This window comes from Danio rerio, chromosome 12, assembly GCF_049306965.1.
Source record: "Danio rerio strain Tuebingen ecotype United States chromosome 12, GRCz12tu, whole genome shotgun sequence".
NCBI classification, from domain to species: Eukaryota; Metazoa; Chordata; class Actinopteri; order Cypriniformes; family Danionidae; genus Danio; species Danio rerio.
Window position 1 is genome coordinate 21,676,017 of NC_133187.1, and position 14,419 is coordinate 21,690,435.

Below are 14,419 nucleotides of genomic sequence, written 5' to 3' on the forward strand. Positions count from 1 at the left end.
TCTTACTAACAGGCAGCTAATAAGCCAGTAGTAAATAGTGTAAAGTGTTATCTAAAATGATCTCTTTTAAGCCTCCTTAACCCTACTTTAAATCAAAAAATTGTGAAGTTTGAACTTACAAGGAAAAGGATGCAAGACTGAACTTAATATTGAGAAAATTCCCTATCGGCAAATGTCTGCAACACGGCCTCAGTTTTCAGATGTCTTCGTTTTCCCTTGTCCACAACTGACACGGAGCAGCAGCATTTTAAAGAATAAAACGACCTCTTCAGGGTTTCCAAAACGCTCCATTTTCAGGCCTAGAAAACTCTGGGGTAGTGTGGACAAAAGGCATATTAGTGTAAACAGGGCCTAAGAAAGCACATGCAGTATAAAAAACCCCAAGCAGATCCCCAGCAGCGGGATCTGCTTATTATGTTCTAAGATCCCCTTAAAACATTTCCGTTTTCATTACAAGTTACAAGTTACATTACAAGTGTTTTGAGAAAATGCAGCACGTTTGTATAAATTGTTTGTGTTGAGAAAAAAATATTTTTATGTGTATGCATTGTGAGGATTTGCAGCACGTGTGCTGTCAAGCAAATGAAGGTCTTTTCTCAATTTGCTGGCATTTTTTGTAATTGCATGCATTTTCCTAAACTGCAGCACATTAAGCTCTCTCAGCCACCGTACAGAGCTCCTTTAAACCAAAACAAATCCCTTGTGCGTTTGCACACTTGGTAAATAACACTCAATCTGATTCTGATCTAGATCTTTCAGGGGCCATTTACACAACAACATATTCAGCCAAAAACACATTTGAAACGCGTCGTCAATTCTCTACAGATACTGTTTACTAATAAGGTGAACATTCCAAATACTGGCCTGGCATACACCTTTTTTTGCATTGCTTCTTCACTGTTTTTGGCTGTTTTCATGAAAGTGTAAATGCAGATTGTTTTGAAAATGTAACCTTAATATAATACTATGAACAAAAAATAATAATTAGCATTTATTTTTTTTTGCCAGCATTTTTACAGATAAAAGTTTTAAATCAGTTCAGTTCATTGTGAATGCTTCTATGCATTAAGTAATGTAAATATAAATCTGATTGAAATTTATAGAAGATAATTTATACATTTCTGATTAACTTCTGTTACATAATTTACAGTTTAGAATATTGAAAGTAATTATTTGAACTCTTATTATAAAGAATGACACAGCTACATTTATAAAAGCTATGGGTCCATTTTTTTTTTTAGAAATTAATATTTATACATTACCTGAAACCTGAATAAATCTTTTTTTTTTTTTGGTTGATATATGGTTTATTACAGTAGAATAATATTCACCTTGATGCAACTACCTGGAAATCTTCAGTTTAAGGGTTAAAAAATCAAAATATTCAGATAATTGCATTGAAAAAAGTATTAATTGGAGGGAAGTGTACAAAATTAAAAACCTCTTAGTGTCCTGTGAAATTTCCATTGAAAATAAACATTTCACTCAACCCCCTTGGTTTATGTTGAGTTTTTTCTTTTTAAAGAACATGAAAAGGACTTATTGTTTGCCATAAAAGTGATATTAATGAACCTACACACAGGCGCCTTTCAGACTGCATTTAGAGGTTTTTGCATCTGAACTCTTCAAATATCTTCATGGAAGATAAAATTTACTTAACATTTTATTCATTTTAATCATTTTAAAGCTGTACTAAATAAATTTTTGGAGTGTATGAACATTCATAGTGAAGACAATGGAAATGACAGCTTTTGTTCCTGATCTAAAAGCCACAGAAACTACATACTGAACCTTTTTATATATGTTTATGTTTGATTCTTTACTGGTGAAAGAACTTTCTGCTTTTTAAAAATATTTTAGCCTCCAGGACAAACTTCTAGAGAAGTTAGCCATCTGTATGGCATGAATGCTTTAACAACGAATCATGTTATGTTTAAAAATGAGGTTAGTAGGCAGTGCGCAGGCTCCTTTTTTTGTGGCTGTTTGACACTACAAACAGCAGTCAAAATGAAGGTCGCGCTCAAAATGTTCCACTCCATTGTGATCATATCAATGAAAACACATCATCTTCACAAACATAAGTAGGGTCTATCTTTAAATTATCTTCTGTGTGTATGATCTTCAGTGGCAGGGAGGAGTTAAACAGTCTGGTCTTTCAGCTCCCTCCTCTCTGCCTGCTGCTGGAGGAAAGATGTTTTCTTCTGAGTCTCAGTTTCACTATCAATGGAGAACCCAGAGGAACGAGGCCCTTGTGCTTTTTTCACAAAGTTTTGCTATCAGGAGCCCACCTTGAGATATTCAGGACGGGTTAAAGGCATGACCTGCTTAGGTCTGGAGACTCACCAAACCTGCAGAGGAAACTTCTTATCAGGTTCTGTGACTTGCTGCTCGAGTTTGAGAGGTGGATTTTGAATAGCTTTCATCCATTGACTTTAAAAAGTAGGAATTTGCATGACAAGGTTAGGAGGATTAGAATTGATTGGCTGTTTATTAGAGCTGGGTGCATTCGTCTTCAGATAATCATAGTAAGCTTATTGCAGATTTTCTAACAGGTGCTCGACAGGAAGGTCAATTATTGTTCCAAATAACAGCAGCAGTAGACACGGCATAGATTGGCATGATAGGGATGTCAAAAAGCTACTTATTTTTCAAAAATAAATGACTAGTCCTGTAATCCACTATTAGGTTGAGAGGAAGTCTTGTGGTTTGAGGTTTACATGAGCTTGATTAAATGCTTTGGTGGTGTTGTTTTTTGTAGGGGTTGTTTTCATCAGTTCTGATGCTAAATTGTTTTGCTAAATGAAACTGAATGCAGGAATTTTATGACCCAATGAAAAACACTCTCTCTCCACTTGAGTAAAAAAACTGGATTGGATGCACATTTTTACTTTGTATATTGTTTAACATGAAGAACCTGATTAAGCAGCCTAAAGCTATCAGCATTATGTTTTGATTGTTTAACCCTTCCATCCAGGTTTGGCATGTGTAAGAGTTTAATGTTTTCAAATTGATTTGTATCTTCTCACCAAGGCTACATTTACTTGATCAAAACTAAATTAATATCAGATTTAAAATATTGGTAACACTTTATTTTGATGGTCCACTTGAGTATTAGTAGACTGTCTAATTAATATCTGTTACTGCTCCTTCAACAAACGTTTAACTGACTATAAGAGACTGTGCAAGTACTTGTCAACTTACACTAACCCCAACCCTAACTCCAAACTAACAGTCTACTTATAATCTAAGGAGAATTCGTTGTCATGTAGATGCAATGCAACTTAAATTCAACAAAAGGACCTTCAAAATAAAATGTGTCCAAAATAACTGCCTAGGGGTTCCTGTTTTATTAGATTTAAAAGTGTGATTTATTCATGTTTTGTTGTTTTTTTAAGTTCAATATAACTTGGTAGTTTTATTAATTTGGAGACCAAGACATTTTGCTTATTATATGTTCAAGGTACTTATTTTTGCTAGTGATGCAAAATACATTGTCAGCCATGCTGATATCAGACATGACTGTTTAATGCTGTTTTTATTTATTTATTTATTTATTTATTTTTGGCTCAACAAGGATGGATTATTTCATCAGTTGATCTTCAGATGCATGCCATGATTAGGTTGGTCCCTTCTAACTGATCACATGACATGCCGCAACCAGCATGTGTGCTTATGTTAATAAATTAGAGCTTATGCTAAAGGGAAGACAGGTTTTTGACAGTGTGGAAGTTCCTAATCATAAATAAGTGGACAACAGAATAGCAAGATTAGCGACTTTTAAACATGTTTATATTAGTATCTGTCAAAATTTCTAATTAGGTGCATTCCTTATCCCTTAATGAAAACAACGAGTTTAAAAGAAATGGCACTTATTCTAATTAAACTAATTGTAACTTTTTGTAAGATTATGAAGATTTTTACAGACTCTTTAGCTATTTAAAATTATCAATACTAAATAAATGACTGAATTCAACTTATGAAAAATTGTATGTGTGTACCTGCTGTTATATATTAATATGAAATACATCAATTATGGTGCACATGATTTCAACATCCAGGTTGATCCTGGAACATTTTACTCAACCAATCAGATTTGAGGGAAATGTTTATAGTAAATCTCAAGTTTATAAACTGTGGATTTTGGCTTTCTTCTCTGGTCATAAAACATTACGAGACAAGTTCTGGGTAGAGTTGGGTTTAGCGGTAGGGGCATGGTTAGGACTGTGTTTTTAAATTCTTGCTCAAGTATCAACAAAGAGCATTGATCCTGGAATATATCTTAATCTGCAAAATTAGTTCCTCATATATCTGCCTTGAAACCATCTTGTCAATGTGTTTGCCGTTTTTTAGCAAACATTCAGAACTCCAAAATCTTAAAAATAAATTTTATAAAATGCTGACATCATGCTGTCTTGGGTTTCACCATGATGATGTAACGCATTTTGTTCATTGTGGGGAATAACCCAATCTAAAAAGCTGCACGTTATGTTTTGCAATCAAGGAGACGTAAACATTTTTTTTTTCTCCTTTTGCAGCAAGTAAAAAATTAACCTGATTAGAATCAAGGTCAATGTTGAATCATTTGTAGTCTGGGCACCAGGAATGCAGAGGCCCACGTTATTATCTCCTTCATGGAACATTCTGTCTTCTCCTCAGTGTCATTTTTCAGTGTAAAGTATTTTCTCAGTCATTACAAAGTGTTTAAAATTAATAATACAGTCTGTTTTTATACAGATCCCTTTGGTGGCACAATTGGGGCAGAACTTGCACACTTTAGCTTTAAGTGCAACGATTCATAGTGAAAACTATAAAATGCCATCTATGTGTTCTCAGCAGCCTCTAAAGTTTCGTTTACTTAACCTCAGCTGACCTTGTTAACTGTAAACTGACTCATAGTGGGCAAAAAAATGTTTTTTTATTTGAACTAAACCTCCGTGTTCCTTCATTCAACATTTTTGTGACACTGGCACAGGCTTGCAGCAAGTTACACCAGTATGCATAATGTATTTGTATAAAAGATCCTGTGTTGGTCTCTACATGAAATTTAGTTTGAAAAAAAATTTCAAGTAAAGTGTCTGCTTCAATGTTTCAAATAGCATATGTGAAAGATAAAATGAGTGAAGTGATGTTTTAACATCTTCATTCAAGGATTATATCCGTTTAAAAATGAAATAACATTTATTTTGGCCTATACTTATTGGAATATATAAATAATAATGCTATAGTTTTTATTTATGAAGTTCTTAATGAAAAATTAAAAAGGATTATGGCAAAGATTGGTAAAAATGTAAAAGGATAATTTAATCATTAAAAATCCATGATTTACTATTTAAGGCTCTGCTTTGATCCCTAAATTGTTAGTTCATCCAAAAATTACTTAACCTCTTGTTGTTCTGAAGCTCTGAGACAACACAAATTAGGACATTTTGGTTGAAATCTGAGAGCTCCCTGATCATTCATAGATGGCAAGGTTAAAAGGTACCAAAAAACATACTGAGGACCAGAAAATATTGAATAAAGATGCTATTTCTGTTTTATGTGCGCACACAAGTATTCTTGTAGCTTATTAATGTTCTGATTGAACCAAGTGAAGGCATACGGCCTGTTAAGATAAGATTCTTGCTGTCTTTGGAGGATGAGGGCGCTTTTAGATTGCATCAAAAATATCTTAAGGTGCTATATGTAAGTTTTTGACTCTTCTAAAGCTTAAAAATACCATAACATGTTTGCAGATATTTAGGAAACATGGTAAATGAACATTCTTGTTTATCTGAAAAACGGTGCTAAAGTCAGATATTCTGCTTTGAAAATGTGCGCTACTTGCAGGTACGTCTGTCTTTGTTTTGGTCATTTAACCCACCCAATGCCAGATTAGCCAATTATATTTCAGCAATTAGAAGCAGTTTCTAAAATATGAATTTCAGGTGTTGGTTAGAACAGAAATTCCTTTTAATATGGAAAATATTCATTTAATCGCATGTCGTTGCTTTTATTTAGAACATGATTTAAATCAGCCTTTAGGCTCAACAGTCAGGCACACTGTTGGTGTCATCAATCTGGCAACCTGCGCTTGTGTTTGTTTTGAACCAGATGTGCAATACCTAGTTCAACCACTGAGTGGTCTCAAATTTTCATACTGCAACTTTAATTTGTAGTTAATATGTACAAATGTTTCATGGTGCATTTACAACAGACAGGGCTTGCGCAAATAGATTTGCTATTTGTGCGTAATTAGACACATGAGCATTTTGAATTTGCCCGCTTCATTCACGTGTGAAATTCACTTCATAATAGAGTTCGATTCATTTCATTAGAGGGGTGTCTGTTTGCCTGGTGACTCTAGTTTTGTTGCTAATGGCTGACATGGATTTTATTAAGAAAGTAACTGCAATTTATGTGCTTTAGGAAAGCTGAAATACAGATTAGATTTGTTTGGCGTCGTGCCTGGCCCCATTAGATATTTCTGAGGAGTACCCAGCTATGTAAGCTCATCAACTGACAAGCCGGTCACAGTTTGATGAGCTGTCATCACATGTTGACAGAAGGATTCCCCCTCAGGACACCAACTTTAGGCACTACATCATAATCAAGCTCCTGATTGGTTAACAAGGCACAAATGTCCATCAAAGTTCTGCAAAAGATTTTTTTTTTGCTTCAGAGATTTGCACTAATTGCACATTAAGTGCATCAAATGGCTGAAATGCTCAATTTGCGGCATGTCATTGACACAAATTACGTCATCGTGCAAATATCGCATCTATTCATATAATATATTAATTTAGAATTAACATTGGGCTGGGTGATTTGGGCTAAAATCAAAATCTCAATTAATTGAACATTTTAACTCGATCACGATTATTTTATTTATAATTTTTTTTTGCCCTCATAGTTTTCTGACAAGTTTAAGTGCCATATAAAAGCATCTCTGGCGCAGCCTCCAATCATTGTCAATGTAGTGCAAAGTGAAGCAGGTCGCACACCAGAAGCGGCGCGCCGCGCAGCGCCATGCAGCGCCATGCAGCGCCATGAATTTTAGAATTCTAAACATAGGTTTCTATCAGGATACACACACCGGCGCCGCAAGACGGTGGCTGTCGGCGGCGCCCGGCGACGGCTCAGGACACAGTTCATTTTTCAGCCGCGCCACAGAGCGCCATCTGATTAGTTTCATGTTAAATATCATTCGAATGTGCGCGTCTGGTGTGTGATACTTTAAACTGTCATGTGCGCGCCGTGTCGCGGCGCCGAGCGGCGCTTCTGGTTTGCGACCTGCTTTAGGCTCAAGAATGAGTTTATTGTCCTACTTGAGCAGAGATCAGATGTGGCTGCAAAGTGGCAACAGAAGTGGAAATCAGCCACAGACTTTAATAGAGCAGGGTCACGTGACAAACAGAGAAAGTAATTGAGAAAAAAAAAATTCATCGATTATAGGTTTTGAAAATCGATTTAGATTACTTTTCGATTGATCGTCCAGCCTTAAATTAACATGTAAATCACTCACACTTGACGCTTCATCCATGACTGATGTGAGCTTACCATCAAGGGTTGAAATGATGCTATGGTAATTAATAACATAATATTAATTTTTGGGTGAACTTACCCTTTCAAATTTCATCAGATGATTTGTTTGTATTTGTTTTGATTAATATACCATTGTTACACTTAAATGCAATATTTTTGTAAATATTCTATAAAACTTGATAAAAAAGCATAGTGGTCACAATATTTTGCTTTAATAAATGTAACAGCACACATTCTTTCGTACAGGGAAAAAAGCTAACTGTAGAGCTGCGTTGCAATCTTATTATTTATGTCTGCAAACCCCATTTCGTCTTTGACCCCTGTGCATAATGTTTTTAAAAGCCACAATGAGCTACAAGGACTCTGCATTAACAAAACTGTCCAGTTGCATGTAGGACCTGCCATCATATGCTCACAAATTCTCTGAGCTCATGACTCTTGATAAATGTCAAGCGTTATCATGTTGTCTTTCTTTCTTGACCAATTTGAGCTGTTTTCATAATCAGCCAAGTAAATCCGGAGGACTCAGCCGAAAAGGGCAAAGAAAAATGTCTTGAGAATTTTCCCAGGAAACCTTCCAAACAGCATGCTTCAAAAGGGTCGTTTAGGAGCCTGTTGTTTTGGTAGCAGGAAGAACGTGTAGTTTTTTTTCCTCCTCATGAATGGTGGCTCTTATGTAATGCTAGAGAGGAAATGTGTGTAATTTCGGTTGTGCTAAAGGTTAGATATTCGTTTGTTGTCTGTGTGTAGGTGTGTTAATCAAGTGGAAAAGTCCCTTTTTTGTGTGTAATATAGTGTTGTCAAAGCTATTGTAGAGGTTGGGTCAAGAACGTAACCCTGCTTTTGCTTCTGTCCACCAGTTCTCCAGCTGAGGCTCCAGCAGAGACGCACCCGGGAGCAGCTCGTTGAACAGGGCATCATGCCACGTGAGTACTGCTTCTGCCATCTAAAGCTGCTGCAGGCCCCTGCATAGGAGAGAGATGATTCATATTTACTCTTTCATGAAAACTGCTTATGAAAACAAATATCTGAAAATGGCAAGTCGTAGTTCTGAAAAGCCATTCTCTGAACCATTTTTCTCTTATAATCCAAAAAATAAATATGGCATGACATGATTTACAAAGTAATGTTGAATGACTTATTGTATTTGCAATAAAATCTCTAAACGAAAAAAACAACAACAAAATGTTTAAGCTCCTAATGTTGCGATTACCCGTGGTCACGTGACATGAGAAAAAAAGTAGACTGCAGGGCACGCATTGGGTTATGAATTTTTATATTTTCAGCCATCATTGACCGGGTTGGGGAAAGTTCATTTTAAAAGTAATGCATTACAATAATGAAGTACTCCGCTCAAAAAGTAACTAGTTGCATTACTTAGTTACTTTTTATGGTAAGTAATATATTACATTACGTCTGACTTACTTTTGAGGTACTTTTTATTACCTGGCTGAGGCTGGATCTCTTTCAGTACTTGCAGTTTTTTTTTTTTCGTCCTTTTTAAACAGAGGAGCTCTGCGATTAAAAAAAATTTATATATTATAATAATAAAAAACACGCCGTTTAACCTTAATTTACTTTTTAAAAAACACATTAAAAAATAATACTGACCCCAGAGCTGTGCCATACAGATATTGAGAATACTTTTATCGCAGAAATGTAAGGCTCTGACAACTTGGTTTCTGCCTGTTCCTGCAGGGAGCAAATTTTCTTATTGAGTGCTTGATTTAGTGCGACCATGTTCATTTTAATTCTAATTTTAAATTTAATTTTAATTTAAAAAATAAATATTATTACTTTTTAATTTTGGTAATAGGTTACTTTTACTCATTACTTAAAAAAGTAATATTATTACATAACTCACAATTCTTGTAATGCTTTACCCTCAACACTAATCGTTTGGATTATCTGTGTATGTGCAATATACCCATATTGTTTTGATACAGTTGAAGTCGGAATTATTAGCCCCCCTGAATTATTGGTAATGACAGTAAATATTTTACTAGATATTTTTCAAGACACTTCTATACAGCTTAAAGTGACATTTAAAGGCTTAACTAGGTTAATTAGGTTAACTAGGCAGGTTAGGGTAATTAGGCAAGTTATTGTATATCGATGGTTTATACTGTAGACAATTAAAAAACATATAGCTTAAAGGGTCTAATAATTTTTACCTTAAATGGCTTTTAAAAAATTCTAAACTGCTTTAATTCTAGCTGAAATAAAACAAATAAGACTTTCCCCAGAGGGAAAAATATTATCAGACATACTGTGAAAATTTCTTTGCTTTGCTAAACATCAATTGGGAAATATTTAAAAAAAGAAAAAATCAAAAGGGGGCTAATAATTCTGACTTCAACTGCATATTGCACGCATCAGGAGCTGCTTTATAAATGCAGGATTATAAAATTGCTTTTAAACGTGCAGATTCATTCTTCACTAAAAACAACGCAAATTAATAGCACTATCTAGCAGTGGTGCGTGGAGTATTCTTAAGCCTTTCTCCAGTTTTTACACACACAAATTATTGCTAAAATGAATTTTTGCTAGTGTAATGTAGTGAAGTGATGTGATTTGTTAATCATATAATAATCAGCATAATAAATGCTTTGCACACATGGATAAACCTGTTTGATTAAAGATTACTTGGGTTACTATAAGAATTTGTAAACTTTTGTAAAAACAAAAATTTGTAAACAATTTGTAAAAAAAAAAAAGGCTTTGTTTTTGTTTTGCGTGGCCAATATTTCATTTTTAAAAGAACACACTATTATTTTGTTGGTCATAATATTAAAGGTGCTGTATGTAAGTTTTTGAGTCTTCTAAAGCATAAAAATACTACAAAATATTTGCAGATATTTAAGAAACATGTTAAGTGAACATTCTTGTTTATCTGAAGAATAATGCTAAAGTTAGATATTCTGAAAATGTGTGTTATATGCCGGAACGTCTGTCTTTGTTTTGGTACCTTTAAACCACCCAATGCCAGTTTAACCAATTAAATTTCAGCAGTCCGGGTTGCCCTTGTGGAAAACAGCTTATTTGATTCATTCAGTCAAGAAGGCTTTCAAAGCATGTGCTTGTGACCAAAATGCAACATCAGGTGGACAGTAGCAGACTCCAAAACGAGACACAGATTCAGAGTTCCACATAAGGTGGTTATTAATTAGCAAATAATATAAATATTACAAACGTAAACATTAGGTGAGCAGGTTACACTGTAGCCCTGTGTCCTAACAACACGCTACGTGGCAAGATTTGCAGTGATAAGCTATTTAGCTGTTTGTACCAGACGAAACATGACAGAAATTGAAATCCATTCAGAAGCAAAGAATAGTGCACTTACTGCACCTTAACAAAATGGTAAAGCTTTTAATCTAATTAATAAATGTTAAACCTCTTTACCCTTATTAAATGTACATGCTGTTCCATTTCAAACGGTTTCTGAGGTGAACTATTTGCTGCTGCTTTCAGTAGTATGGCAATAAATGCCATGTAAAAATGACTCTCATTATTGGCATTTAACACTAAATAAAACACACGAGGTGTACCTGAGGTAATTATTGTTAGTTTAACCTGTTGTTCAGCTGCAAGAAATAGAAGCTGTTTTTAAAATATAAATTTCAGGTGTTGGATTGGACAAAAAATCCTTTTAATATGTAAAATTCCTTTTACTGCGTGCCTATTGCTTTTATTTAGAACACAACTTAAATTAGCCTTAAATCAGCCTTAAGGCTCAATAGTCAGGCATGCTCTTGTTGGTGTCGTCAATCTGGCAACCTGTGTTTTCATGTGTTTTGAACCAAGAGTGCAATACCTAGTTTAACCCCTGGGTGTCAAACTTACATACTGCACCTTTAAAGGATTGATTGACAGCCTGTCTTTGCTGAATAATACACAAGATAAAGAGCTTTGAAAAAATCACCTTAAATCACAGTCACAATATTATTCAAAAATACTACAATTATCACCACCATGTTTTCTGTATTGCCTTTTTCTTGTCGCAGTGAAGACCATTTCTTAATTAGTTACCAAAGATAAAGGTTTTTGTACAGCCTTATTGCAATAATTATTATTATTATAAATAATCAAGAGATTGTACACAATGAGACCATAAGGGAATTGTGGAATGTAAAACCCCTGGCATCCAAAACACGTTATTACATGTTTTTGTGTAAACTCACAGTCTTTGACGATGTCTCTTGTGTCTATAATGAAGCTCACTGTAAGTCATGTGAACAATCCTTTTTGTTTATGTGCATTTAAGAAAGGAAATCAGTTGATGCTGTGGTTTCTGTACCACGTCTGCTTTTGAATCAGTTGTTTTTACTCTCGCTCATAGTTGTAGTTCAAAGGCTGGCACGGCTGACCAATGCATGTTGTTTTTTTGAATGCTCACCACACTTCATTTTGTTATTGCTCATATTCATTTTTTTCCGTTTAAGTCACAAAGCAGCATGTGAGAACCCTCACACCCCTGCTGAACTTTTTTCTTTTATTTCCTCTGTTCATCTCCAAGCTGATCAATGAGAGTACTCTGCATGCTCTTTCATAACTTACGTAATATAAGGCACCTTTTTTGCAGGGATTAAGAGACCCGAAGGGCACCGTTTAGTCTGTGTGCTAATCTCTGTGTGGGCACTCCATCAGCTCATGAGGGCAGACACTACAGAGCAATTCCATGCAAATGTCAACCTTTCTATTAAAACCATTTCACCAAAATAGTGAAATCCTTTCCGAGATGTTTGTGCATGCTTGTATTTTACACTACTGTAAAAATAACCAGAGATTTACAGTTGAAGTCAGAATTATTTGCCCCCTTTGATTTTTTTTCTTTTTTAAATATTTCCCAAATTATGTTTAACAGAGCAAGGAAATTTTCACAGTATGTGTGATAATATTTTTTTCTCCTGGAGAAAGTCTTATTTGTTTTATTTTGGCTAGAATAAAAGCAGTTTTTAATTTTGTAAAAAACATTTTAGGGATAAAATTATTAGCCCCTTTAAGATATATATATATATATATTTTTTTTTGATAGTCTACAGAACAAACCATCATTACACAATAACTTGCCTAATTACACTAACCTGCCCAGTTAACCTAATTAACCTAGTTAAGTTTTTTATTAAAACTGCAAAAATCTAAAAATAAAATCAATAGTGCTAGGCAAAGATTAATTGCCACTAATTGCATCCAAAATAAAAGTTTGTTTGACATAATAAATGTGTGTGCTATGCATATTTATTATGTATGTATAAATACAAACAAGCAAGCAAATATTTGAGAAAATGTTTATTTATATTCAGATAAAATATAGATGTATGCTACAAATTACATATAAATTTAAATATCTAAGTAACAAAACTTTTTGTGTTGTTTTGTTTTCATGTATGGAGCAATCCCAGCATTATGGATGTAATATTTGCAGTAAAAACACAAATACACAGAGAAAGTATATGTTAACATTAAATTAAAACATTTGTTTATATTTTCTAAAACAGCTAACCAGTTATGGGCTCAGAAAAAATATCAAATTGTAAAGCTTTTTAGATTTTAAATGAGGAAAGTAAGCATGCGTTGGGGATGTGACCAAAAAAAGTTAGCGAGTTTACAGTATACAACATACTTTGTTGAAATTTTGTGAATGAAGCTTCACAACCCAAAGAAATAATGCTAATCAGATGTTGAGTTGACTCACTATAGAACAAAAATCATTGATTTTATTTTATTGGACATTTTTTGCATTTATGAGGAAAAAGCTTCATTATGGATGTGACACCTCTCTGTTATGAATGTGACCGATGTGAAATTGTCACCTTTGTAACTTTTGTAAATTTAATATAATTATTTGAAACATTGACAGATGCTTTACAGTACTGTAAAATATAAGCCCACACAAAACACCTATTTTGGTGAAAAGTTGATTGCATTCATTCTTCATTTTTATTTTTTTATTTTTTTTATGGCAAGGTTGACTTTTGCATGGAATTGCTTTCTCCGTGTACTACAATTTTCACAAGTTTGAATTTTATTTTATTTTTCAAATATTTCCCAAATAATGTTTAACAGAGCAAGGCAAATGTATGTCTGATAATATGTTTTCTTCGGGAGAAAGTCTTATTTGTTTAATTCGGCTAGATTAAAAGCAGTTTTAATTTTTGAAAAAACATTTTAAGGTCAATATTATTACCCCCTTTAAGCTATATGTTTTTTCGATAGTCTAACCCTGACCCTAACCCTAACCCAAACTATCTTTATACAATAACTTGCCTAATTACCCTAACCTGCCAAGTTAACCTAATTAATTTAGTTAATTTTAAGCCTTTAAATGTCACTTTAAGCTGAATACTAGTGTTTTGAATAATATCTAGTAAAATATTATTTACTGTCATCATGGCAAAGATAAAATAAATCAGTCATTAGAAATGAGTTATTAAAACTATTCTGTTTAGAAATGTGTTGAAAAACATCTTCTCTCCGTTAAACAGAAATTGAAGAAAAAAATAAACGGGGGCTAATAATTCTGACATTAACTGTATACATAATAAATATATATAATTCACAGTTCACACACGTATATCATGTCAAAACTAATTTTTCAAAACTAATTTTTATTTTGGATGCAGTTAATTGCGATTGATCTTTGCCCAGCACTAAAAATAAAATAAATCATGTTTGTTCTACAGAAAGACAACTCTAATCTTTATTACTCTTTTTCTGCTGCTTTTTGGTTTGTGCAGTTTAATTTACATAATTTCTACAAAGTATGATGTGTATACTGTAAATTTGCAAACTTTTTTGGTCACATCCATCACGCATGTTTATTCCCTTAGTTAAAATATAAAACACGTTTACAGATGGATATTATTATGATGTCTCTGTGGTTATTTATCTTTTG

General features: G+C 33.8%; 1 protein-coding gene across 6 annotated transcripts in view; it reads left to right on the forward strand.

Annotated features, from left to right (window-relative positions):
• The window catches only part of mrtfba (myocardin related transcription factor Ba), a 67,024-nt gene that overhangs the window by 25,740 nt on the left and 26,865 nt on the right, over window positions 1–14,419 (forward strand). For 2 of the 6 annotated variants that reach the window (XM_073918414.1, XM_073918415.1), the window contains exons 1-2: window positions 2,211–2,401; window positions 8,382–8,447. In XM_073918414.1, coding sequence (XP_073774515.1) covers window positions 2,224–2,401; window positions 8,382–8,447 — 244 coding nt within the window. In that variant the 5' untranslated portion in view covers window positions 2,211–2,223. Of the gene's footprint in view, window positions 1–2,210; window positions 2,402–8,381; window positions 8,448–14,419 lie in introns of those variants that run through there. The other 4 variants (XM_073918416.1, XM_073918417.1, XM_009306703.5 and 1 more) reach the window with 2 other exon arrangements.